We start from the raw sequence: 26,617 nt of genomic DNA on the forward strand, positions 1-26,617 counted from the left end.
CCTTGGGACCCTGCACCCGCATGGGAGACCCAGAAGAGCTGATAATAATTTCACAATTATTATCAATGCTGAAGTATGTGACAAATTTTTTGCCTTGGCTGTGTGTATTTAAATAAATTTGATTACTGCAAATGATATTGTATATCTAATTTTCTGAGTAGTTGAACATCCCTTCTACTCTGCTTTTATTTTCTTGCATCTCTGTCCTGATTCTTTCTTGATCTATATAATTTTATGCCAATATGTTCTTGTTGACTCTGTCATGTACCCATTGCTGACTGTGTGTAGTGAGAAGGTTGCAGGAGAAGCAGTCACGCCAGTTGCCATCACCACCCCACTGCCCTTTACAAGATCATCTGAGTGTGCCACCTGCCAAGCATTCTCCTCATCAGTACTGATGGGTTCTGAGGACTGGCTCAGCTGCAGATTGCTCATGCCAGTTTTTTGGGTGAGAAACTGGGAAGAAATTAGGCATTGCTTCACAACCTTGGGCAGGCAGTGGCTCTCTGATGAATTTACATGGAAGCAAGAAAGTACTCGGATTTCTGATTGAAGGGCCCATCACAGTTTATATCATACCTCTAGATTTGTAATGCAAATTACGCCTATTCATCCTGCTGTGTCATTTTGGTTCACAAATTTCTTCTATAAATGCTGTCAGTATTTCCCAACTTGTTTCCCATTTTTTTTTTTCAAAATAATTAACTGAAAAAGAAGCTAGTTCTCTGGGATATCTGGCCCTAATAATCTTTAACAATTTCACTTTATTTTTAAAATATCTTGAACCAAACTTCTATGCTATCCATATTTTACAGTGAGCACACAAGGCCTCGTGCAATGTCTCAGTAGGCCAATACTCCTCATTCAAGTGCTGGGACCCCATATGGACACTGATATGTGTCCCGCTGTCATACTTCCCATCCAGCTTCCTGCTTGTGGCCTGGGAAAGCAGTAGAGGACAGCACAAAGCCTTGGGACCGTGCACCTATGTGAGAGACCTGGATGAAGCTTGAGGCTCCTGACTTTGGCTCAGCTCAGGCCATTGTGGCCACTTGGGGAGTGAATCAACAGATGGAAGATCTTCCTCTATTTTTCTCCTCCTCTTTTTATATCTGACTTTCCAATTAAAAATGTAGGGCCAGGCATGGTAGCTTAGCGGCTAAATCCTCACCTTGTAGGTGCCAGTATCCCATATGGGTGCTGGTTCTAATATCGGCTGCCCCACTTCCCAGCCAGCTCCCTGCGTGTGGCTTGGGAAAGCAGTCAAGGACAGTGCAAAGCCTTGGGACCGTATACTCATGTGGGATATCTGGAAGAGGTTCTGGTCTCCTGGCTTTGGATCGACTCAGCTCTGGCCATTGTGGCAGCTTGGGGAATGAATCAACGAACAGATCTTCTTCTCTGTCTCTTCTCTCCTCTCCGTATATCTAGCTTTCCAATGAAAACAAATAAATTTTTAATATATGTATATTAAAATAAAATAAATAAAATAGGCACAAACTTAAAACAAGAAAAACATCATCAAGCTTTAATTATAATGCAAATTAAAATTTTCATCTCTCAACTAAGAAAGAAAGAAAAGTAGGGTGGAAGGAAGTCAAGAGAAAAAAGAGAAAAAGTCAAAGAGAGAGAGGGGAAAAAAGAAAGGAAAGAAGGAAGGGAGAGGAGAGAGGAGGCACAGGAATATGATGACATTATTACAATTGTATTAGTGAACCACACTGAAAATTGTTCCTTTTGTGTTAATATAATAGTAACAAAAAATTGATTAGAACTGTGTTCTAGGAATTATCATGCATTTGCTGTGACCTTTATAATCCAATGCATTTAAATTACTTGCTTTTTAAAATTCATTTTAAAAAATGCCTCATTTAAAGTTTCTTAGCTTTCCAAAACAAATCTGTAAGAGTAACAATATTATTTAGAATCCATGAGAAAAAATCGCTTTTTTCATTGTTTCCAAAGTCTGGAATTCGTCGATTTAGCTCTTCAATTACTTCCTTTATAGTTTTAAATTCTTTATTGAGCATTTCTTCTACAACCTATAAAATGGAAAGAGTGTACTCTTTAAAACCCCTCTTAATGTGATTCGATATGTTGTATTTAATAATGTCGGTGTTTAAAGCACACATGCCTACTTTTCCACCATTTTAGAGTGTTTTGTAAGAGTCTGTTGAGCATAAATAGAAATTTGGATTTGCATAATGGAAAGCCTTGGTTTTACACTGGTGAGATTTGATCAAGAGTGCATGTTTACTTTAGTTGTACAGGAGGCACCAGGCAGATCAGGAAACAAATGGGGTAGATTTAAAGGTTACAGCATTCCACACTTTACATCAGACTGGACAGATCTCTTTCAAGTCTCTATAGGTTGTGTCAGGAGTCCTGCACGCTAGTGGAACAAGGTCCTATTGAACTGGTACTTCATAAGACCATCTTATAGCAGCAACAACTAGCAGTCTATCTTGGGGATGCCAAGTGTGCCTCTCAAAATCTGACACTACAGAATGTGCTGGAACCTTCTAGATTCCAATGCTCCAGTCAGAGCCAGATGCAGTTGAGGATGCAGTGGAACATTAATCTTTCAGATTTTCTCTGGGATCACACCTGTGCTTCAAATTTGGTTTTTCTGTTCTAAGGACCCAGGGCCTGACCCTGTCCTTCTGGCACTTCCCAGTTCCCACCACACTCACCTTCAGCTTTTGTTTCAGCCTCTCTTCCTGCTCTCTCAGCTTTTGCTCTATCAGCTTTTCCTGCTGTTGCAGGAGGTTCTCTTTTTCCTTTTCCCAATTCTCCTTTAGGTGGATGATGACTTCTTGGGTTATTCTGTGTTGATCTTCCATTGCCTCCCTCTTGGTATTCTTAGCTGCTCCACAAAAATTTAGAAGAAAAGAAAATCAGTCCTGAGTTCTATCTTCCTGAGTTCTATACCAATCAACTTTCAAAGACAGGCAGGAACCGGAAGAGAAGCTCTGAATTCTCACAAGGAATGCAACCAGAGCATGTTTCAAAATGTGCAAGAAAGGCGCCAACAAGCTGGATGTGCAACCCAACTGTTCTTGTGACTTTTAGTTTTAGCAGAGTATGTGCTCTATAGGAGGCAGAAAACTCTGGCTTCCAGAAACTCTCCTTGCCCAATTCATAGGAAGATACCAAAGAACCCATCCACCCTCCTGTGAGCTGGGCTGTGTCCCTGTACCTTCTAATGTCTTCTCCATCTCCGTGAGAGCCTTGTCTGCATTCAGGATGAATTTTTCTGTTGCTTCAAGTGACTCCAAGAAGCACCGGAGGACCTCACTTGCCTAGGGAGCCAAGAAGGAGGAAAAACATATCAAGTATCTAAATCTTTGATGTGAAACTTAATATTTTTTAAAGATTTATTTTTATTGGAAGGTTAGATAAATAGAGAGGAGGAGAGACAAGAAGATCTGTCCAATGATTTACTCCCCCAAGCAACCACAACAGCTGGAGCTAAGCCAATCCGAAACCAGGAGCCCAAAACCTCTTCCAGGTTTCCACGCAGGTGCAGGGTCCCAAGGCTTTGGATTGTCCTCTACTGCTTTCCCAAGCCACACACAGGGAGCTGGATGGGAAGTGGGGCAGCCGATATTAGAACCAGCACCCATATGGGATTCTGACACTTGTAAGGTGAGGCCTTTAGTAGCTAGTCCACTGCGCTGGGCCCTGATGTGGAAATTATTGTTCGGTAAAATCCAAATGCTGTAGCCTAGTGACTTAAGTCCTTGTCTTGCACGTGTCATGATCCCACGTGGGTTCCAGCTCTAATTCTGGCAACCTTGCTTCCCCTCCAGCTCCCAGATTGTGGCCTGGGGAAGCAGTTGAGGATGGCCCAAAGCCTTGGGACCATACACCCATGTCAGATTCCTGGAAGAAACTCCTGGCTCTCGGCTTCTGTTATGCTCAGTACCAGCTGTTGTGGCCAGTTGGGGGAGTGAATCAGAGGATGAAGGTCTTCCTCTCTGTCTCTCCTCCTCTATGTATCTGACTTTCCAATAAAAAGAAATAAATGTTTTTTTTTAAAGAAGTACAGATGTAAACTTGTTGGTTCTAGATCCTTCTTAGGCCAGAGCAGAAATGCCAAGTTCTTTAGTAAAGCATTCCGTTTCCAGAATAGTCCCCTTCTTAGGTTCAATCTCCTGTACCCGTGATGTAGTCTACCTATTCAGGATAGAGCCTGACTGATTGCTGTGCAATTCTACAACTCATTGCCTCTGTTGCTTACAGGATTTGCAAATTCTTTTCTTCTGCTTGCATGCTGTTCCCTTTGTTAGTTAGGATAATATCCATGGTTACTTGACCTGTAACTTTTACGTCCTTCAGCAACAGGCTTTCCTAAAATACCTTCTGTGGTTTCTCCCCATAGTTATTGAATCACGATTGACAAATACCAATTGTGTGCATTCTAAGGTGTATAACATGATGCTTTTATGTGTGTATGCGTGCCTTGTGTTGCTTTTACTATAACCTATTTAGAGTAACTATAACCACATATAATTTTGATTTTTTGCAGTTAAAACACTGGAGATCCACTCTCGTGGCTCATTTCCAAGCATATAACGCAGTTTCTTAGCTATGTTCACTCTGCTGTACATTAACTGTACAGAAATGTTTCATCTCATAATATAATGTAATTATTTTCCAGTATTCCCTATCCTGTTTTAAGGGTTTATTTATTTTTATTGTAAAGGTAGATTTGTAGAAATAAGGAGAGACAGAAAGATCTTCTATCTGCTGGTTCACTCCCCAAATAGCTACAACAGCCAGAGCTGAGCTGATCTGAAGCCAGGAGCTGCTTCTGTGTCTCCCATGAGTATAAAGTGCCCCAAGGCTTGGGCCATCTTCACTGCTTTCCCAGGCCATAAACAGGGAGATAGATGGGAAGTGGAGCACCCAAGACATGAACGCACACTTACATGCAGAAGATTAGCCGATTGAAACACCATACCCTCCTCCCCTGCAAATATTCCCTTTTCTGCCATGTCCTAGGAGTTGGTTACTGTCATTTTCCTCTTTGTCATTATGTTAACTTCGTTTTCTTCCTCAAGTAAATTATGTAGTATTTGTCTCTTAACGCAATGTTTTGTATGTCTGCATTATCATAAATGGCAGAGTTTCTTTATATGCCTGGATATGTGTGCATGTGTGTATATAAATGTTTAAATGTATTTAAGAGTTGTTCCCACCCTTCATCCATTAATAGATACATAGGTTGTACCCAACCTTTTCTATTGTACATTACATGGTAGTGGCCCTGTAATCATAAATACCTATTCAAGTTACTGATTTTCTTACCTTTGAAAATACACACAGAAGTACACTGAAAGTTATTAACAAATAAGATGAAATTGCAAAATATAAAGTCAATATAAAATAACAATTTATATAAAATGTAAAATAATAAAATATAGCATTAACAACTATTTTTAAAAGTAAGGAAACATTCTCATTATGATAGTATAAAGCCATAGAATACTTGGAGATAAAATTAGCAAAATGGTGTAAGATATGTTATCTGTAAAGTTCAAACCACTTTTGAAAAAAATTGAAGAGGTAAAACAAATGTTTCTTATATTCATTGGTTAGAGGTATAAATGTTGTTAAAATGTCCATACTACACAAGTACCTTGTGGCATCAGCACAATCTCTATCAATATTACAATGAGCTCTTTGCAAAAATAACAAAAACAATCCTGCAATTCATGTCTAGAACAAAGGACACTGGGCAGCCAAAACAATCCTGAATAACAAACTTCAGGCATCCGCCTATTTAACTTAACAAATCACCACACAGCTATAGTACCATTGGCATCATCATAAAAGCCAATACACAAACCAGTGGAATAGCACAGAAAGCCAGGAAATAAGCCAGGCACATGCTGATTTGAATGAAGGTCATTTACTGATTGAAAAAAGGTAAGCTGATTTGAATCAAGGTATCAGGAAGACACAGGGAGAAAAAGTTTTTCCTCAAGAAGTAATGTTAGGAAATCTGGATACTGTAAGGTAGTGAGACAGGCCCTTTATTTTACATCTTTAAAAAAAATCAAGTAAATGTTAAAGATTCAAGGTTTTACCAGAAGACTTGATATTACCAACCTACTAGTAGAAAAGAAAAGGGAATAGACATCTGACACTAGTCTTTGCAATGATTCTTTGGCTTTGGCTTCAAAAGCACAGGATTTAGCCCCCTGCTTTTATAGTGTTCTTTTATGAATCTATTTATTTCAACAGTAGTGTTATGGAGAGGGAGAAACAGAGTAAGAGATGGTTCACTCTGCTGGTTCACTCCTCATATTGCCATGCAGGTCAAGGCTAGGCCAAGTCTTAACCAGGAGCCAGTACATCTTTGGGGATCTCCTACATGTGTGGGGCAGGGTTGGGGTTTGAATTGCTAGGGACTGACTCTAAGGATGGCTGGAGCTGGGTGTGTTGAGGAACCAGGGCTCCTTGAATGGAGCACAAAGCCAAGGGAGGCAGGGCTGGGGCACTAAACATTTGGAAAATACACACCAAACCATGAAAGATACCCACTAACACTTGCTACAATGGTAATTTGCAACATTGTGCCCTTAGAAAACAGTAGAGGGGCCCACCGCAGTGGCCTAGCGGCTGAAGTCCTCGTCTTCAAAGTGCCGGGATCCCATGTGGGCGCCGGTTCTAATCCCGGCAGCTCCACTTCCCATCCAGCTCCCTGCTTGTGGCCTGGGAAAGCAGTCGAGGACAGCCCAATGCATTGGGACCCTGCACCCATGTGGGAGACCTGGAGGAAGTTACTGGCTCCTGGCTTCAGATCGGCACAGCACCGGCCATTGTGGTCACTTGGGGAGTGAATCATTGGATGGAAGATCTTCCTCTCTGTCTCTCCTCTTCTCTGTATATCTGACTTTGCAATAAAAAATTGAAAAAAAATCAGGAAGTAGTAAGTAAAAGATCACTATTGTTTACAAGTGTAGAAATGAGATATAAGCAGTAGTAATCAAATCTCAAGATGCCAATTTTGTTCAAATCCATTACTTCTATTTACACTCTGATAGAGAAAATTTGTGATATTTGTTTTTTTGGGATTGGCCTATTTCACGAAGCCTAATGGTCTCCATTGCATCCACTTTGTTACAAAAGACAGGATTTCATCCATTTTGTGGATGAGTAATATTACCTTGTGTACTAAGCACTTTTTCTTCAACTAGTCGTAAGGAACTAAACATGTGTGTTGATTCCATTTCTTAGCTATTGTGAAGTGATCAAACATGCAAGGCATAGATAACTCTTATGCTTATTTTATTTACATTGACTAGCAGGTTGAAGATCTCTTTCTCTGTCTCTCCTTCTTTTTCTGTCATTCTGACTTTCACAGAAATAAAAATAAATCCTTCTCAAAAAATAAAAAAATAATGGCTACTATTGATGATTCAGAAGGTTACACTTGCTGGTCAGTATGTGGAAATAAGGTAAATCTTTTGCACAATTGTTAGTGGGGTATAAATTGCTATCACCATTTTGAAAACAGTATGAAGCTTTGCAAAAAAAAGTATTTTTAATATCTTTAAGTACAAAAACAGTCTCATCAGCCCAGCTACATGCTAATTGTGTGATCTTAAGCAGCTAAAATGTCTAGTGCCTCACAATTCCTATATGTATAATTGGAATGATTTAGGAACTACTTAATAGTGTGCTAGGAATTAAACTGATAACCCAATAAAATAATTTTAAATTATGCCTTGCATAGGGAATTAATGTGCAATGAATGTTAGCAGTGGTCATCAGCAGTGTTATCAGTGCATGCCACTATGATGACCAAATTCAAACCATATCCAATGCACTATGAATTTGTTCATCCCAATGATCATAAGCATCTTGAAAACCATTTTCCATACTCCGCATAAAAATTATTCACTTGAGAGAAAAAATAAAAACTATTGCACCTGATTTCTTGACTCCCAAGAATCTGAAAAGAAATATTTGTCGTTTGTATAGGAATGCATAACTATGTATGGATTTTAAAAGTCCACAAATGTCAAAACATTGCTGAGTGAGTCTGATTCAACTTTCCTTTCTATAAAAATTCATTTATTTTTATTTGTAAGTCAGGTTGACAATGAAAATGAAAGAGAGAGAGGGAGAGAGGGAGATCCTCCATCCACTGGTCATTCCCTAAACATCTACATTAGTCAGAGCTGAGCCTATTCAAAGTTAGCAGCCAGGAGTGAAGAGGCAGGAGTCTCTCCGGTGTGCAGGAACTCAAGGACTAGCCTCTGCTGCCTTCCTGGGCCATGATTAGGGAGCTGAATCAAAAGTAGAGAAGCTGGGACATGATCTGCTGCCCATATGGTATGCTGGCGCTACAGGCAGAGGCCTGGACAGCTATGCCACCAAGCTGGTCTCCTGGTTCTATTTTCTAATAACAGCTTTGAGGCAGGCTACTTAATAAGAAGTTTATTTAGCTCACAGCTCTGGAAGCTTCAGGACATGTCTCTGAAAAGGGTGGCTCTGGCTGTCACAGAGCATGGCATCACAGCAGATTTTTTAGAATGAAGCGATCATATTTCCAGAAAGGAAGACAGAGAATAATTCAGGTGTCCGCCAGACTTTTATGACTACTTGATCTTAGCAAAATGAACTTAGGATCCACTGAGAACTCTTAGCTGAATCTCACTTGAAGGCAGCCTCTCATGACCTAAGGGCCTCTCGTGAGGCCACATTTCACTTTTCACATGATCACACTGAGGACCAAGCCTGCAACACATCATCTGTTCTAAACTGTAGTGATTTTCATGATCTGCTTTCTCTCCATGAGAATTTTGTGGTCCTCATTCTTAAAGATAGAAGCTAAGACCCCAGGAATCTCTTCTATTGATCCATCCTGCCCAATATCTCCTTAAAATTTGTTACCTTCACTCCTTTCCTGGGCACCAGCTTATAGTCCTGTTCAACCTTTCTTCTTGCTTCTTGGTAGAGTTTGTGGCCTTGAGGAACACAGAAAGTTCCTCTTGAAATATTTTCCATCAGGGACTCTGAAAGCTTCTTAATCTCAGTCTGGCAATATTTGGAAGATGCTTCTTCATTCTGTTCCAAGAAATATTCCTTCTTCTCCTCTATGGTTTCCTGCCAGGGAAAATTAGGAACACACATTACAAAGAAGTTATTTGAAGGGAGGGTTTCTGTGATACCCTTGAGAGAAGCTCTCAGATGACCTCTCAGAATGGAACAGACTATGATTGGTTTTTTAACATTTGTAGAACTCCTTATGTCTCCTAAGAACAGGCTGAATATTTGTCAAGAATGGCCTGGAAGAGTTGAGTTTTCTAGTTCTTTAACATGTAGGATGATTAAGTTCACTGAGACTGAATAACAGAAAATTGAATTTTAGTTTGGAAATAAAACTTTCTCAGAACACACTGGTTGTTATGGGCAGAAATATAACAAAATAAGAAATTGGTACATCAAATTTGCTGGAATTTATAAGCATATTTTAATATATTTTTAAAATTTTTTAATGGTATCTTAAGTTTTTGAATATGTACGGAAGAAATTTTTTGTTTAGACTTGAAAGTTAAATTCCATCTGGATTTCCTCAGTACAAACTAAGGAAATTTTTTGTTTATTTAGTTCAGATCTGGACAGACTGAAGGATACACTTTGAACAAAGGTGCCTATGATGGGATCTTCCATGACTCTTCCTAATTTGATGTCAATACCCAGAGTAGTTGCTAGGTGCGAAACTGCGATGACAACCATCCTGTGATTAGATCATGATACAGAGCACACATTGGCTCCAAATGGAGAATATCCTACTTGGCATTGACCAAACTTATAAGCCCTTCAAAGGAAGTTTTCTCTGTCAGAAAAGGAAATCAGGGTAATCAGAAACAGGACAAAGATTTGATTAACATTCCTAGCTTAAAAATGGAATGGGCTTCTTAAAAATCCTCCTTTAAGTCCTAAGTCCTTTATTTCTAAACATCAACCTTTTAAAATTTTATTTGGGTTTCTTAAGATACATTTAATTATTTGAAAAGCAAGAGTAACAATGGGAGAGAAAGAAAAATAGAGTTTCCAACTGCTGATTAACTCCTTAGATGACTGCAGCATCCTGAGATGCATCAGAAACCAGAAAATCATCTAGATCTTCCATGTGGGTGACAGGAGTTCTAATAGTTTAATCATCACGCACTGATTACTTAGTTGAATCAACAGGGCATTGGATCAGAACTGATACAGCCAAGACTTTAACCTGTACTGCTAGGCCATTCTGTTGTCATAGGTGGCAGACAGCTTAACCCAGGGCGCCATAATGACAGCCCCTGGACTAAGCCCATGTGGTATATTCTTTCAGTCTGTCTACGCTGAGCAGAAGATCCAAACATTTTATTGATGCTTGATCTGCAGAACTGTGTGATAATAATATGTGCAGTTCTAAAGCTGCTAAACTCATTATAATTACTTTGTAGTTCTAAAAAACAAAATGTCCCTTCTTTAAGAAAAGGGTACAGCACTTTCTACAGATCTCTTCCATTCTTGAGAATGCAAATCTCTTCTACTATAGTAGGGAGATGATCATAGGGTCAGAAGTTAAACTTTCGGCAAGATTCAAGAAGTATAGAGTCAGGAAGGATAAATGTTAAAGTGTGTACCATGAGAGTCTTCTGGAATTTCAGATTGTCATCCTTGAAGGAGTGCTCCATGAATACTTCAATGGCTTCCTTCTCACAGACTGTGTGCATGTCCAGCAACTCCTGGAGTGTGTCTGCGGGCAGCATCACTCGCTCAGCCATCTGGGCCATGTAGTGGGCGGCTGCCTTCTCCACAGCTGCAGCGTTTTCACGTTCAGCCAGAGTTGTCACTGCGTTCTCCAGGCAAGGCACTGCTCCACTGTTGATGGCATTCACGTACATCTCTACCAGACAGCCCAGCCCTGAATAACGTGTAATACTTAGGATTTTCACAAGCTTTACAAGTCAACATTCTAAAATACACAAAATTCTGTTTCTCTAGAAAATTCTCTCTTCTCCCTTTTCTTCCATTTTTCCCTTCTTCTGCGTTTGCTCATGTTCTTCATTTTCAATCTTTCCCTATAATTTCTGCTCTATGCAACAACATGGCTGTCTTTCCTATTTATCTGTTCTATTCTAATTCTCAAATTCACCAAATTGTAAAGTTAAACTATAATTAATTAACACTGTAATATTACCTTACCTGTTTTTGAAAACCACTTTTCCAAGTAAAAAGGATAAAATAAATTAATAATAGAAAAGAAATTACATAATTTGTGAAACTCACATTCCAAATGAAATGCTAGCCCCTTTGTCAAAAGTAGCTTTAGTCATTTTAAGCCAGCCAGAAAATATATTAATTCAACCATGAGCTGATCTCAACATGAGGACTGTGTGACTGACATGATCCCACTTCTGTGAAGAAAGTCCTGTATGTTTAGGCATAAATGGCTTTCTGAAACTGTTGATTAGTTTTTATTTGATCATGGTCTATTGGTTATATTCTGAATGGCCTAAACTTCTATAACATTTTGTGTATTCTCACTGAGAAACTCAAATCCTATAGAAACTCTTATCTTGAATATTTTTCTTTAACAGCATCATTAATGAGTTGCTTGCACCACTAATGAATTCCTTTCAGGAGATAAACTAGGACTCAGTAAGTCTGCATAAATAGAGATAATTTATTGGGGAAATTGCATCTCTGTATGTTATATCTGCCACAGTTCTATACAGAAATAAACAAAATAACTGACAAACCACACTGAATCACAGAGAGACATCCTTTGAGACGAGTGACTAAAGAAACTCACGCTTTCCAGTGACAGTGATTCCTGACCCCAAGGTCTTGACCTTTCCATGAGTGGAGATATAGGAGCAGAATTCTTCTGATTGAGACTTGAAAGTGGATTCCAGTTGATCTTCTGACACTTCTTGAATGTGAGCTAATAGACTGTTGTCATTTGTAGGTCGGGGAAAGACAAAGCACTTTCGTTTTGGAAAGAAATCTCTGATGCAGTTTCTAGTCATGTTGGAATTTTGGATTCTGGGATTCTCTCCTACAGAATATCAAAAGGCACACTCAGTGAAAAGGTAGTTTGAAGGCAAAGGAGCTGAGGGATTTTCAAGAGCGTTTGCATTGCTGTAGCATCTATCCCTGTAAATCTTGCTTTTCACAATTCTACAAGACAGTCTTAGTTTAATCCACCCAAGGCATGGTGAATCCATTTCTGCATAGAACTAATTCAAAGAAACACTCTTAGGAGGAATGGGATGTATCCATTGCAAATAAAAAAGTTATTTTGGGTCCTGGGTCCACCTTTTGTGGTACATAGAATCACTATTTCTAAATGTTTTTAATAATTGACAATAAAATTTACAGAAATACATTTATGATATTGCAGTCAATCATCAGAAGTGAAACATGAACTTAAAGTATAATAGAAATAAGAAAGAATCAGATTCAGATATCTTGGGGGGCAATGTAAGATAATAGATAAAATTCAAGGCATTAAAAGAAAATATTTTGAATCAATAATTCATACATCAACAATAGAAAGAAAAAGAGAAATTTACAATGCCATGAAGTTAAATGATATGTTACTAGATATGACAGTCTCCATTACACAGCTACTATACATCCCCTTAAATGAAAAACCACAAAACAAAATTAACATCAGGGAGAAAAAAGAAATTAACATCACCATGAAGTTAAATAACATGCTACTAAATGACTAACGTGTAGCTGAAGAAATGAAAATCAAGAACCTTCTTGCAGAAAATGATGCTACTGTAGGATCTATGAGTCATTGAATGATTTAATCAGAAGAAAGTGGGATTTTTTTGCTTTTAGAATGTGATTACTTTCTATTTTTAATACATTTTTTATTATTGTTATTATTTTATAGTACAGTTTCATATTCCCTTATCCCCTCCCCAGTTCCCTCCCCCCAGTTCCGCTATATCATTACTAACATAAAGTTCTTCATACTCAGTCATATGTCCATCATTGTGGGCCTGGACAATGTCAGAGAGTCCAGAATCCTATTGTCAAGACATAGTAAACAGTTTCATTGTAAGTCCATCTTTGTCTGAAAGTAGAAATGCATGCCACACTACATCCTCACATCTGAATGTTAGTCTCCATTTCACAGCCACTGTACATCCCCTTAAATGAAAAGTCATGATTCAAAATCAACAATAGAAAGAAAAATAGAAATTTACAATGCCATGAAGTTAAATGACATGTTACTAGATATGACAGTCTCCATTACACAACTGCTGTACATTCCCTTAAATGAAAAGTCATGATACAAAATCAACAATGAAAAGAAAAATAGAAATTTACAATGCCTGTAGTTAAATGACATGTTACTAGATATGACAGTCTCCATTACACAGTGTTTTGAAGAGATGAAACTAACAGAAAACAACAAAACCCATGAGATTTAGTTTCTGCTGATTTTTGTTGGTGAAGTGTGTCTCTTCTAGACAATAAATAGATGGGTTTTGTTTTTTTAATTCAGTCTACTAATCTATGACGTTTGATTTAGCTTAAGCCATTTACATTCAGGGTTAATATGTATGGATGATGTGTTGGTCCTGTCACTTTAGGAATGGATTGTTCCTTGGTTTAGTCTTCTGCTGTCATTTTACTGGGCTGTTCTTCCCATTTGCCTTTGGTTTTGTTTGGTGCTATTCCTCTTCTCTGTGAAGAGAACATCTTGAAGCATCATTTGTAGGGCAGGTATGGAAGAGGCAAATTCTTTTAACTTTTCTTGACTGTGGAAGATTTTTATTTCATTGTCAAAGACAAAAGAAAGCTTTGCTGGATATGTTATCCTAGGCCAACAATTTTTTTCTTTTAGAATCTGGAATATGTCACTCCATTCTCTTCTTGCCTGATTTTGTATTATGACTTTTTATTTGAGGGGATGTACAGTAGCTGTGAAATGGAGACTAACATCCAGATGTGAGGATACAATGTAGTATGCATTGCTGCTTCCAGACAAAGATGGACTTATAATGAAACTGTTCATTATATCTTGACAATAGGATTCTGGGCTCTCTGCCATTGTCCATGCCCGCAATGATGGATATATGACTGTGTATGAAGAACTATATGTTAGTAATAATATAGAGGAACTGGGGGGGGGCGAGGGAATTGGGAAGGGGATAAGGGAGATGCCAGGAGCCTATGGAATTGTATCATAAAATGATAATAATAATAATAAAATGTTAAAAAAGAAAAAAATTCATACATCATTACAACAGTAAACTTCAAAGTAAAGTTTGTCTTAATATAATTTGAGGAAAGCACTGCTCCTCAAAGTGAGCTTTTGCAGGCTTGTCAGTGTTTTGAAGAAGGATTCTTAGAACCATATTGTTTTTCAAAATAACTACTTGTTGAAAGAATAAACAATAAGAATAAAAGACAAGAATGAAAGACAGACCAACATGCACCCCTATGTTCATAGCAGCACAATCAGTAATTGCAAAAACATGGAAGCAGCCAAAATGCCCATCAGCAGAAGACTGGATAAGAAAGCTATGGTTCATCTACTCCATGGAATACTACTCAGCTATTAAAAAAAACAAAATGCAGTTCTTTGTGGCCATATGGGCCCAATTGGAAACCATAATGCTAAGGGAAATGAGCCAACCCCAAAAGGTTGGATACCACATGTTTGCATTAATTTAAGAGGATATGATGTTATGTAAAACATGTTATTTTATGTATGTTATATGTTGTGTATAAACTAAAACTGAATTGTCAATGAGGTGATCACAGAAGGTGGTTAAGAAATAGCGATTGTTTTCAACATATTGGTTACTCAATACTATAACTATTAATTACACAACGAAGTTAATTATTGCTGAGGGTATGTTGGAGCCTTTAATTGATTGGGTTGATACTCTGATGCTTCTGCCCTCGGACCGGACAGGGTCTCCCCAAGAAGCCGAGGAACTTGACTGGACTATAAGATGTCGGACTCTATGTTTAGTTTATGCTTGCAAAGAGGGAATCTCAACTGTACTTGAACAGTGGATATGCAACAAGGTGGAATACTCCATCATGGGGGGAGGATGCGGGGAGGGGTAGGGTGATTCCCAGTTCCAACGGAACAGTATCACATAATACAATGTAATCAATGAATAAAAAAAATTTTCTCCATTATGAAAAAAAAGAATGAAAAACAGGATATAGATCTAGTAAGTGTTATTTGCTCTCTGCTCCTCTAATACAATTAACACTCTACATTTAGAGTAGAAAAATGGTAACACATTGCCTAAGGATGTAGACTGAAGAAAACCATGATGTTAAACAAAAAATGGAAGATTCAGCATTATAATTAGAGGCACATAGCAGTGTTTTTTTCCTTGTACTATTGTGGCTGTAATTATGAAGGATGAAACAATTAAGGAGAGTAAAATATATCAAGTGAAATTTGTTTTTAAAATTAGCTCTTTTTATTTCATAGTGATTTTTTTACTAACTTTGAAATACGCTACTTTTTTCAAAATAGTATAGGAAGAAGAAATTAACCTATTAAGTAATAAAATACATGAGGCTCATATGTGACAGCATTGATCATAGTCCTCACATTTTTCCATGATACTGAATAACTCAAATTGATTAGTAAACATTAAATAAATAAAGCACCAAATATCTTCTTGGAGTTTAAATCTCTTCCTGTGAAAATTTTCGGTAACGGTTGGTAAAGTCATGGCCATTCATCAGTCACCATTACCACAAACCTCAATGCTGTCACAAATAAACATTTATTTTAAGTACAAAAGGACAAGACTGTTGAGACCACATTTATACTGAACAAGTCACCCCCAGTCCACATTTAAATACCTGGAATCAGTTTCAAGGCATTCTCCAGGTACTCATCTTCCGTGATGTGGCGTTCCTGTAACTTCAGCTCCAGGCTGAAATCCCGTACAGCCCAAACAAAATCTGGGAATAAATGGACAAATTCTGTGCAGTCCTCTGCTTCATCAGATGTCGGGGAAGCTCTTGTCCTGATTAACTGAGAGAGTTCAGTCACATAGCTGGGATTTAGTTAAGAAAAAAACACCCCATACCACAAATTTCACATCTTACTTAGAAACGAGCTGCAGAAACCTTAGCATATCTCTCTGTCCCTTCCTACTTAACCAAGAAAATTGATTCATATAAAGAAAGTCTGATTCCATTGCACTAAACACAGTGACACCTGGTGGCTGCTTTCTTGGAAGGATACTGCAGCTGCTCCAGGGCCTGGTGGTTGATGGTGCCCAGGCTGTTGTAGACCAAGGTGCTGCTCAGAAGCACAGCCAGGGCAAAGATCCACGAGTCATTCTTAGGGTCTCCCTGGAAAACACAATCATAATGCTAAAAATGGAACTTCATTTTATATGTATATTGATTGCTTCAATTTTTCTTTGTTAAAAATATTTACTTATTTTTATTGGAAAGGCAGATTTACTGAGAGAAAGAGAGACAGGTGGAAAGATCTTCCATCTGTGGTTTACTTCCCACGTGACTGCAATGACTGGAGCTGAGCTGACCTGAAGTCAGGAGCCAGGGGCTTCTTCCCAGTCTCCTACATGGGTACAGGGTCCCAAGCCTTTGGGCCATCCTCTGCTGCTTTCTCAGGCCACTAACATGGAACTGGAGGAGAAGTGGAGCAGCTGAGAAATGTATCAGCTGCCAAATGGGATCTTGGAACATGTGAGGCAAGGATTTAGCCACTGAACCATCACAACGGGCCCATACTACATCAGTTTACTTAGCTATTGAGATGAACAAATGAAACTCTCACTGTAGATAGAATATTTCATAAAGTGCTTAAATACAGACATATACTATTAAGCATGCAAGTATTCCATTATGAGTAGTTTCTCAATAATAACTGCACTGAGCACCAAAATGCTATAAATTCACTTCAATGGCTCTTTACTGGACTGGTTGTACATTTGGTTTTGTGCATATGAATATCCACGACAGCTCCTGCCCTCGATAAGATGACTTCACAGAACAACACATCAGTCAACATATAATTGTAAGCAAAAACAGGATATATTAGTAAGGAGCGCCACCAAATGTTGTGTCAAAAACAAATTTAAAAATTTGGAGGTTGGCATCCTGGCGCAGTAGGCTAAGTCTGTACCTGTGGTGCTGGCATCCCATATGGGTGCTGGTTGGTATTCAAGCTGTTCTACTCCAAGTCAGCTCCCTAATTATTGCCTGGAAAAGCAGTGGAGAATCATTCAAATCCTTGGACCCTAGGTGGGGGACCTGGAAGAAGCTCCTGATTCCTGGCTTTGAATTGGCGTAGCTCTGGGAGTTGTAGCTGTTTGGGGAATGAATCACTAGATGGGAGAAGATATCTTTCTCTCTTTCCTTTTTCTCTAAACTATGACCTTCAAATAATGAATGGATGGATGGATAGATAGATAGATAGATAGATAGATAGATAGATAGATAGATAGATAGATAACCTTTGCAAAACAAAATGAAGAGACGGAGGGCCATGTGTGTGAATAATTACTCTGATTTCAGACCAAGAACTGATTCTATGTGATTGGGATGTTGCTGCTGTAGGCAGTAAATAGCTGAGCTTTAAAGAGTTCATAGACAGAAAATGTGAAAATAAAGGTTTTAAGTAGGCATAAAAACAACAGTGCCAAGTTTGAATTTTCAGTTCACAGTCACGTAAAGACATTACAGTTATCCTGCTTGATACATGCTGGAAGGGAAGAGGAATCTGGATGTAAGACTCATCTCAAGACAGGAAAGCTTTAACCCTACCACACCATCAGCAGACAGATCACCCAGTAGTATCTCTTATGTTTTTTACATGTTTCAGTTTCTTAACAAATGTAATTAGGTCAATAGAAGGTGCACATAAACCATAATTTATCATTTAAAAAATAGTTCATATTGTTTATACCAAAATAATGATCAACATTTACATATATATAAACATTTTTACATATATATATATTTACTTCAGAATTTCTGTGTATAGATCCCTCCAATCTTTTTATACCAGATATGAAAGTTCTCTTGTTCTTTCAATTTAGACTCAGTCATAAATAAAGGGGAAAATATTGTAAAACATCCAGCATCTTCTCATTGCCACGCTTAATGTTATAACTTACTCTTCAGAGAATGCAGAGCAGAATTCATCCCCAAAGCTCAGAGACTTGGATTAAAAACTCATGATAAGCAAAGTTTATCCAGAAATCATTTAAGCAGATTTTTCTATAGAAGCTTGATTTTCACAGTTCATACCTCCAACCTGATCATTATCACAGTTTAACAGATACTATTGATTGGGAATCCCTCCCTAACTCAAATCACCAGATTTATTTTCCACTTTTTGCGCTGCTTCTATCTAGTACAGATTGCATTTCTTATTTCCTGTCTCTACAGCTGTGCTCATTACCTAGTTTACCTTTGTATCTGGATTATTTAGAGCAATGTCCCAGAACTAACTGATATATTCATATTTGCCAAATCATTCTCTCCAGCACTAAAAATAAAAATAACTATTCAACATACATCAAGATACTTGAGGTTATTAAGAGAGTTTGAGAAAAGAGATTCAGCCTCCTTGTCTATTCTTGGAGTCGCAGTTTAGAGAAACACAGATGGTGAAGTGATGTGGCAAATTAAAACGTAAGAACATTCTCTGCCTTACCTTTTCCACGTCACCCAAGCCCTCGGTGTCCAGAAGAACCAGGGTGTGGTTTCGCTTGGAGGGGTGGGGTACACAACACATCCAGATGCCCTTGGTTTCAGATTGTACTGTGGAGCCCAGGCGGAAGCCTAAAGGAAAGAAGAGAAATAACACTGTCAGCTGGTTGACTAAGATATCCAGGGGTTACATTTGTTAATGCTGTAGAAACGTAAGCACTCTTCAGAAAAAAAAAATTCAGAAAGGAAAACAAATTATATGTATGTCATATATGCATGATTTTCTAAAAAAGTATTCACCTTCAGAGACTCAAAGCATGCCACATAATAGAATTAATATGTCTACAAACCTACATCATTTTATCTGAGGCCTTTTTGCCCACTAAGTTCTCATGGAGTTCAATCTCGGAGAATCACGAACAGGAGAATGAAGGCAGCCATGCATTCCTCCAACTTCCACCCTGGGAAGTCACAGTGCTCCAGGGTTTCCCTCCTCTATCTCACAGCTCCTGTCACGCAGCTCCCTTCAAAGCTCTGGTCTTCACTACATTCTGGCATCTGTTCATTGCTTCTCTGTTTAAGCTATAGGGATGGTAACATCTGCCAGATCATCATTGCCCTTCCTGAGTGATTTGTGCTCTTGTCAATAGTCCCTCCATTCTGTTTTCAGTTTCTTTTGAGTGGACCTTATGTGTCCTACCAGAAATATATTAGCTTTATGGTTTTAATCACTTTTCATCCATCCCCCTCATTTTGTTATTTTGCTTTCTTTTGTTCAAGCTGATAATGAAATCTAGGTTCTTTGCCTCAGGATGGAGATATAAGTCAAGGGTAAGTGGAAAGGATCTATAAGGGCAATGGGCCTTAATTTCAAAAGACTGAAATTCACAGGGAGATGATTTGAGGATCATGCTCGGTAACCAATGGAAGGCATCTCCTGCCCAAAAGACTACTCCATGCCCATGGTGTCTGTGTTTGTTTTACTGTCTTCTAAAAACTTGGTCATACTGTGTACTCTATACATGTTTGTGCTTAAAACACTGAGTAAATGGGAAGAACCTGTATCAGTAAAATTGAACTCCACTTCTCCCACATCAGTCTGACTCATGAAGCATGATGGGAACAGACCTTTTCCTTTTTGCTTTATTCGGAACATGGAATGGTATAGAGTCAGACTTAAGTTCTTGAATGAATTTTGGAACCACAGACTCTATGAGCACAGGGAATTTACATCATTGCTTTTGGAGACTGAGTGAACAATAAGAACAATGCTATGGAATCATTTGTTCTATCTGTTTCTTAGCTTTCTAAATTCTTTCATCCCTATAAATTTATGGAAACTACACTAGGAAAAGTGCATTTCACTGAATGATGATCTCAAATTTTTCTAAAAATATCGAAGTGTGTTTCTTAGGAGCAAGTGGATGATTGGAAGCATGAAGTCAAGAAGGAGGAAGAAAGGAAAGGGAATGGGTGGAGATCCTAGAGATCTTCAGAAATTGGTAGTCTGAAGGTTAATATGCAAGGGTACTCAGAAAAGAAGTAAGTAATTATGAAGGAAAACGATTCTTCTTCTTCTTCTTCTTCTTCTTCTTCTTCTTCTTTTATTTTTTCATGCGTCACCTTTATTAGGACCAGCTCTCGGGACTAACATAGTTTTTTTTTTACTTCTTTTAAAAAATTATTATTATCATTTTTATGATACAGTTCCATAGGCCGTGGGATTTGCCTTATCTCCTCCCCAAAATCTTCCCCCCCAACTGCATTCCCCTTATTTATTACTATAGTATAGTTCTTCATACACAGTCATATGACCACCATTGTGGGCATGGACAATGGCAGAAAGTCCAACATCCTATTGTCAAGATATAGTAAACAGTATTATTGGGAGTCTATCTTTGATCTGGAAGTAGAGATGCATACTGCATTGTATAATCATATGTGGAGAGGATAGTCTCCATTACACAGTTACTGTATAGCCCCTTAAATGAAAAGCCACAAAAAATATCAAAAATAAATTTATAACACCACAAATTTAAATAACATGCTACTGAGTGACTAATGTGTTGCTGAAGAAATGAAAAAGAAAATCAAGAATCCTTTTGAAGAAAATGATGCTACTGTATGATCTATAAGTCAGTGAAGAATTTAATGAGAAAGTATTTTGAAGAGATGGATTTTTTAAAATCAAAAGCTGTAAGATATATTTTCTGTTGATTTTTGTTGGTGAAATGTGTCTCCTGTAGGCAACAAATATATGGATTTTGGTTTTTAATCCAATCTACTAACCTATGATGTTTGATTGATGAGTTTAAGCCATTTACATTCAGGGTTAATATACATGGGTGGTAATTTGGTCCTGTCCTTTTAGCTATGGGTTGTTCCTTGCTTAGTCTTCTGTTGCTATTTTACTGGGATGTTCTTCCCGTTTGCCTTTGGTTTTGTTGGGTGTTATTCCTCTTCTCTGTCAAGACAACATCTTTAAGGATGATTTGTAGGGCCGGTCTGGAAGAGGCAAATTCTCTTAACTTTTCTTTACTGTGGAAGATTTTTTTATTTCATTTTCAAAGACAAAAGAAAGCTTTGTTGGGTACATTATCCTGAGCCGACAATTTTTTTCTTTTAGAATCTGGAATATCCATTCTCTTCTGGTCTGTAGACTGTCCGGTGAATTTAATTGCCATTTTTCTGTATGTCAATTGATTTTTTTTTCACGTGCACATTTAAGGGTCTTCTCATTATGTTCACATAAGAGGGCTTAATTATCATGTGTTGTGGTGAAGACCGCTTTTTGGTCATTTGATTCATTTCCTATGAGACATATTCTTTAAATTCCTTAAACTCTTATGTTACGTGTTTCTCATTTTGATAAGAAGTTTTATAACAAATGTTTTGAATTCTGTATCCCCCATTTTCTTGATGTTTTCCTCAGTTAACTCTGAAGTTGGCAAAGGGTTTTGCTCCTTTTCAGTAATATTCATTGTGCCTCTGTCTCTTCTTTTGCTCTTGGTCATTGTACTTCTGGTTATCAGATTCTTCTCCTTCGGGCGGCTCTATCACCCACAGGTCTAAAGTTTGATTTTACTTATTGCAGTTGGTAAACAGCTCTTTGTTTGCAATCACTTGTGCCACTCCCTCCAGCAATTTCTAGGTCTGGGTTCTTACATTAGGCTTCCACCATGGTCTCTGCAGCCCCAACTCCTGGCTCACCACTCTCCACCTCCAGTTGAGGCTACACTGTTGTCTGTATGACCTTTCTCTCACTTCCTGTTCAAACAGTTCCCAGGATTAGGGAGACATCAGGAGTTAAACAATAGGTTTTTGGTGGCACTGACTTTGCCACAACCTGTTGGCCATTATGTCTGGGGGCCACACGGACCTATTTTGACCCATAAGATGCCAAAGTTCATATTGTTTTCCCTTTGGGACCAGTGCAATGCACTGAGCTCAAAGAACTTGCTCCCAGTTCAGCATATGCACAGCTCACTCATGTTCCTACAGTCTTAAATTCTTTGCCACACTGCACAAAATGGTGCCTGATGTTCCGCTACTAGAGTTCTTGATCTGCTGGCCATCAGGTCTGAGGGCTACCCACACCTGTCTTGGGTGGAACCTGTACGATGCTACATTGCTGCAATTCACTGAGCCAGAAGTAAGTTCACTCCCAGCTCAGTGCATGCTCATTCCTGTCCCATAGCCTTTGTCTCTAGACAAAATGCCACCTGATTCAGCACTAGGGGACACATTGAGCTGTGAAACCCACCTTGTTCCCACACCGCCTGTCTGGGACCTGCCACTCTGTCTATGCTTCTGGTTAAATCAAACAGATCAGCAGGATGGGTAGTTCTTTGGGTTCACCTCCTGAGCTCTCAGTGAATGTCCCTTCCCACCTTGTTGCTGGTGAAGTTCAGGCTGCCAGTGCAATTCAGATCACCACTTGCTGAATGCCACTGGGGTATAGGTCACTGCAATACCACACCATTGTGTTCACTGCTTTCCCATGTCTGTCAGTCTCCAGGTACCCATCTGCTTTGTTCTGTCCTCTCCTATTTGCTGGAATGTGCCCTCTCTGCTTCATACTGACTAACATTTTTTCTTCTGTTTAAACATGTCTCTACTCTATTCCACCTTCTTGATTCTCTCTGAAAGAAAATGAAATTAAAGAAAAAAATCAAATAGGACAACGGACATATTTTTGCAAAAATTGGAAAAAAAATCCAAAGTTCCAACTGGTAGGAAGGAAAAAAACCAGAGAGTGACTCACAAAATGGAAAATATCAATGGTAAATATTTGAAAACATGCTCAAACTTAGCATTGGCTATTGGTCAGCCAAAATTTAAAATTTGTCTCACCTCTCCATATTTTGGACAAGATGTGTAATATCCTCTATTACTATTAGTAAACATGTAAATTGCACATAAAGCTGCTTAATATTATCAGGAAAGCCTGCAGACGCACACACTTTCCAATGTTAAACTATATTCTTTGGTATTACTTGCAGGTGCAAGCACACGTATATACCAGGATATGAATACAAGAGAATTTGTTGCAGCTTCAGTCATGAAAGTCAGAAATTGGAAATAATTCCAATATTCACCAATGACAAATGGATATCGTATTCTCAATGGCATGATGTTAAAAAGTAAAAATAAATTTATTACCAAAATGTATGATACCTAAAGGATTCTTGAAACTTCTTGCTTTGTGAAACAAGACACTCAAGACTACAAATAGCATAATCCCCCAAAATGAAGCAGAAAATGTCCAAGTGTACTGCTGTTAGAGTGCATAATATGCTGTACAACAAATTTTTAAAAATAAGAGTGAAAGACAGGTACCCCAATAACCCAAAGATTGAATCACTAGTGAGGGTATGAGGGATGTAATTTGTACTTCAGGATGCTGGAAACTTTTTGTTCCTTGATCTTGATTATACAGATGTTCACTTTATATTTACCAACTGTATGTATATATATGTGTTACATATTATGTTTTACATTTTGGAAAATCCTAAACACAGAAAGGGGAAATAAAATTATTCCAAGGGGAAGCAAAATAAAGTGCATGGTAGACTAATTTAGTTACTGAATATACAGTAATTCTAGCATGCATGCTTCTGACTATCCAGCTTTTAACAGCTTTTTATTACACATTGCTGTATGCATCTCTACTTCTGAATAAAAATGGATTCGCAATGTATCTTAATACGAGACTGTTGGACTTTATACCATTCTGTATACCTACAATATCAGGATAGACTTAAATAGCAGAATTATAGACTTGCGAATGTTGCTAAGGGACTAAACTATTGTTACAATATCGGGGAAAACAGAGGAGGGAAGATGGTAGAGGGGAGCAGAAGGTGAAATGTCTGAGCCTAGGGAAGTGCATCATGAAAAATAGAGAATTAAAAATAACATGTGCTACTTGAAGTGAACAGGTATCTTGGGAAAAACTGATTTTGGAGAGAAATAATCTCTGGAACCAATCTCCTGAGCAGGGTGAGACTTTTAAGATTAGAGTAGCAAACTCATAGTGAGCAGGTAAGAGTGATAGAGATCAACTAGACCAGTGATTAAAATGTTATTTGGGATGGCTATATCTGATACCGGAGGGCCTGGATTCAAGTATCATCCCTGCTCCTGAAATAGCTTCTTGCTCCTTCACACCCTGCGATAGAGCAACTGGTAACCCAGTGATCAAATGGATGCAAGATATCTATCTGACTCTCCTTCTTTCTCTTTCTCTTCCTTTCTAAAAAACAAAAAATAATCTTTTTGATTGTGAAAAAAAAGAACTAGTTGACCATATCTCTTAAGAGAATTAAGTAACCCAATAATAGGTGAAAGTATGAGGTTTTCTGGACATCTCTGACCTAAGTTGTAAATCTGAAAGCAAGAATAAGAGGTTACCTTCTTAGAATGAGTCATACTGAGTCATATTTTCAAGTGTCCCTGGATAAGTTATGATCAGCCTGTGTTGTCACTAGTCCCAAGCAAATGACCCCTGCCCCAGGCCCATACTCACCATGTTTCTGTCTTGCCACGCGATTCAGGAGATAGGATTTTCCTGTACGGCACAATCCCACAATGGCCACTACCACCACTGGTTGGGATATTCGGCTAAGAATATTTAAGGCTCTGGGATTCACCATCAGCTGCTCATCCTTATTTTCCACCAGGCAAATGGCAGTCTTTCTAGTGAATTTGGATGCCCTGTAAAACTGAAATTGAGATAAACCACTCAGTTTAAAAAGGATCTGTTTGGTATATGCTTGCAATGGGGAAATCTCAACTGAACTTGAGCTGTGGTTATGCAACAAGGTGGAGGAATCCACCATGGTGGGAGGGTTTGGGGAGGGGTGGGGAGAACCCAAGTATCTATGTAATTGTGTCACATAATACAATGTAATTACTGAAGTTAAACAATAAATAATTAAAAAAAAAATAAAAAAAAAATAAAAAGGATCCTAAAGCAATAGCTGGCAGCTTTTCGAGGTGATTGCATGTGGACTTTCAGCTTGGAGACTGTGTAATGTCTATTCCCTGTGTTTTGTATGCCTTAAAGGAAAAACTTTTCATCCAACATGCCTCATACACATTGTTCTACTACTTTTATAAGAACTCTGAAAGACTCTGCCTAGGTTCTTTAAAAATAGAATCAGAAAGAAGTTTTAATGTGAACATTGTAATAATACTGAGATATGTGGAGGCAAAATACGACATGAAGCAAAAGAGAAGTGATCAGAAAAAAATTCTGAACATCCCAGAAAAATGATGTTTCTCATTAACTTAACACATATTTCATGACTACTTACTATCTGCTGGACTTTGGTTTAAGTGCTCAATATGAAGCCGTGAGCTGAATTGATATCAATTCTCATGTCAGGGCTCTCTGTGCTAGTGAGGGAACACAAGCGATACACAAAGCAAATAAGAAAAAGAAATGGGATTGAATTATGGAAAGATCTCAGAAGGAAAAATGCAGAGAGCAGGAATGAGGCAGGTTTGAACTGAATTTAAATACAGGATAGGCAATGAAGACCAGCATGAGAAAATCTAAAAATTAAATGCTCAAGCCCCTTGATGAGTCAGATTCAGTCACTGATGGGAGCACAAGCAAGAAGGAGAGTGGAGGATCATCAAAAAACTGCAAAATTGAAGAATATAGCTCTTCTGAAAACAGGTGGTAGCGGCAGAGGTTTAGAGGAGCTGGACAAACGCAGGGTCCAGGAACTCCTTTAACTGAAATAAACAGAAACTTCTGGTGTTTCAACAGTAGGAACGAGATCCAGGAGCCAGGTTGTATAGGAGCTGCTAAGGTGTTACATCTTAGTGAACAGAAAGGATGGGTCAGAGCGATGTCCTGGGGTGTTCCAGCATAGACATGGGCTTGGTCTGCCAGCGTTCAAATCCTAGTTTTCATATACCCATTGCCAGAAAATGGATCTCACCTTTGCAGGCATATTTTCTGATCAGTGTATCATCAAACAATAATGACTCTCTGATTCATTCATATAATACTAACAAAAATAAAATCTTAGTGAGTATCCATATATGTTTACATATAATTATGTATTACATGCATTATATATCCTATATTTTATTAAATATACATTTATAATTTTTTTAAATATATTTTTATTCAGTGTAACTTCTTTAAGAGTTTTGAGTAGTTGGGATCAGCGCAGTGGCTTACCTTGTACCTGGGGCGGTAGCATGGCCGATACTTGCTTGTTCGTGCCTGGTTGCTGGACTTCTGATTCATCTGAGAATGGGAGAGGAGCCAAGGTTGGCTCAAGTGACCTTGCACACACGTGGAAGACCTGGAAGAAACTCCTGGCTCCTGGCTTCGAATCTCCTCAGCTCTGATCATTGCAGCAGATCAATCTCTCTGTTTCTCCTTCTCTCTGTA

The 26,617-nt window shown here is 38.3% G+C and overlaps 1 protein-coding gene across 1 annotated transcript; it reads right to left on the reverse strand.

Moving 5' to 3' along the window:
* Positions 1–1,871: 1,871 nt before the first annotated feature.
* On the reverse strand, positions 1,872–26,617 carry LOC105941639 (guanylate-binding protein 3-like). The gene is made up of 11 exons (XM_058681313.1): positions 26,402–26,617; positions 24,731–24,926; positions 18,707–18,834; positions 16,262–16,371; positions 15,874–16,070; positions 11,825–12,070; positions 10,653–10,933; positions 8,911–9,123; positions 3,200–3,302; positions 2,694–2,866; positions 1,872–2,042 (listed from the first exon to the last, which is right to left on the reverse strand). Exons 1-11 carry the CDS (start codon positions 26,576–26,578, stop codon positions 1,872–1,874), a joined length of 1,995 nt encoding a protein of 664 aa, XP_058537296.1. The 5' UTR covers positions 26,579–26,617.

Source organism: Ochotona princeps, chromosome 2 (assembly GCF_030435755.1).
Source record: "Ochotona princeps isolate mOchPri1 chromosome 2, mOchPri1.hap1, whole genome shotgun sequence".
NCBI lineage: Eukaryota > Metazoa > Chordata > Mammalia > Lagomorpha > Ochotonidae > Ochotona > Ochotona princeps.

Coding starts and splice junctions, on each gene's coding strand:
- LOC105941639 (XM_058681313.1), bottom strand. CDS start 26,578: ATGATCAGAGCTGAGGAGATTCGAAGCCAGGAGCCAGGAGTTTCTTCC. Junction 2,867..3,199: donor GATGGAGAAGACATTAGAAG/GTACAGGGACAC, acceptor TTTGTGGAGCAG/CTAAGAATACCAAGAGGGAG. Junction 2,043..2,693: donor GGCTGAAACAAAAGCTGAAG/GTGAGTGTGGTG, acceptor TCCATTTTATAG/GTTGTAGAAGAAATGCTCAA.